General features: G+C 61.8%; 1 protein-coding gene across 1 annotated transcript in view; it reads right to left on the reverse strand.

Moving 5' to 3' along the window:
- Positions 1–288: 288 nt before the first annotated feature.
- Positions 289–1676, reverse strand: part of TMEM167B (transmembrane protein 167B) — a 7050-nt gene continuing 5662 nt past the window's right edge. Inside the window, exons 2-3 of the mRNA XM_031061741.1 lie at positions 1356–1546; positions 289–986 (exon numbers count right to left, since the gene is read on the reverse strand). Of these exons, the coding sequence (XP_030917601.1) occupies positions 904–986; positions 1356–1546 (274 nt within the window). The 3' untranslated portion in view covers positions 289–903. The remainder of the gene's footprint in view (positions 987–1355; positions 1547–1676) is intronic.

Consider the following 1676-nt stretch of genomic DNA (forward strand, 5'->3'; position numbering starts at 1 on the left):
TCCCGGCCCCAGAGACCTGGACGAACCGGGCGGGCCAGGAGGCTCCAGTCAGCAGTTCCCCACCCCACAGCCCCACCCCCCACCACTTTATTTGCACAAATCCTCCTCACCCCAGGACCCATAACTACAGGAGCCCCCCACCCCATGGGAGGCAGCCTCCAAGGACCTTCTCACACACACCCAGTGGGACCCTCAAAGCACACCACAGGACCCCAAGCAGGGCACCAACCCCACAGGAGCCCCCCCAGCCCCACAGGACCCCCAGGACAGCCCTGCCACAGAGGAAGCTGCCACAGAGGAACCCCCACTTTATTTGCATGTGGTGGTCCAATATTTACAACCCGGGGGTGTCACCAACCCCCCACTGCAGGACACCCGCCTGAGGGCCCCCCCGATGCAGGGGCATAGGAAGCGGATCAGGGGGGACCCTGCCTGGCCCCCAGAGCCTGCCATGGTCTCACTAGGACCCTGCTCAGCATCAAGAGAAGGGGCTCACAGGGCAGAGCCGGGTCCCCAGTCCTGGGGGTCCCTTCACCCACTTCTCTACAGAATTCACAGGAAATCTCTTTCCAACAGTCTAAAGGTGGAAAAAGGTGCCCAGTTGGCCCTCACAGTTGCCCTTGGTGGGCTCAAGGAGGGTGATGGGCCATGATGGTCCCTGGGTTGCCACACGCAGGATCCAGGTTGCTGCCAAGGGCAGGACCAGGGGTGGTTCAGGGTCAGTACCAGGGTCTCCAGGACCAGTACCAGGGTCTCCAGGGTCAGCAATGGGGTCTCTGGTTGGTAGTGGGACACTGGGGTCAGTACTGGGCTCTCTGGTCCATACAGGGATCGTCGGATTCAGTCACAGGATCTCCAGTCGACCCCAGGTCTCTCTCAGGTTGCCAGCAGGTCCCCATGTGGTCACTTTCCCACAAGGACGTAGAAGGCCATGAGAAGACAGGACATGGACACAGCCACGTGCAGGCGGGTCCCAATCACAGCAGCTGTGGGTGGGACAAGGATGGGGTGAGGCCCCACGTCCCCATCCCAGATGTATCCTGAATCCCTGTGAGCCCATCCCAGACCCCACGTTCCCATCCCAAACCCCACTGTTCCCATTCCCAATCCCTGTGTTCCTATCCCAGACCCCAAAACCCCCATCCCACATCTCTGTGTCCCCAACCTGGACCCAATGCTCCTGTCCTAGACCCGATCCCAGTGATCCCAGCATCCCCATCATGCACCCCAGTGTTCCAAGTGCCCCCACCCCAATGATCCCAGCATCCCCATCCTGTACCCCAGTCTTCCAAGTGCCCCATCCCAGTGTTCCCAGCACTGCCGCGCCATACCCCAGAGTCCCAAGTGCCCCTCACCCTTGTGGCAGACTCCCCAGATGCCCCTGCGCTCAGACAGGAGCCAGGTGCGCAGTCGGGGCACCTTCCGCAGGTACGCACAAGTGCAAACCAGGAGCAGCCCGAACACCAGGAGCCCGTCCAAGGAATAAACTGTGGGGAGGTCGGTCGGGGAGGGGTCAGGGGGAACTCCGCGCCCCTGCCCAAGCCCCCTCCAAGGAGACCCCCACACTCCGTGTGAACAACGTCACACCTCTGCCCCTATGAGGGGATGCAGACTTCTCGGGATCTCTCCGAAAGGGACTCACACCTGCCCGTATCTCCACCGACGGCACTCAGAAC

This window comes from Geospiza fortis, unplaced genomic scaffold (assembly GCF_000277835.1).
Source record: "Geospiza fortis unplaced genomic scaffold, GeoFor_1.0 scaffold26, whole genome shotgun sequence".
NCBI classification, from domain to species: domain Eukaryota; kingdom Metazoa; phylum Chordata; class Aves; order Passeriformes; family Thraupidae; genus Geospiza; species Geospiza fortis.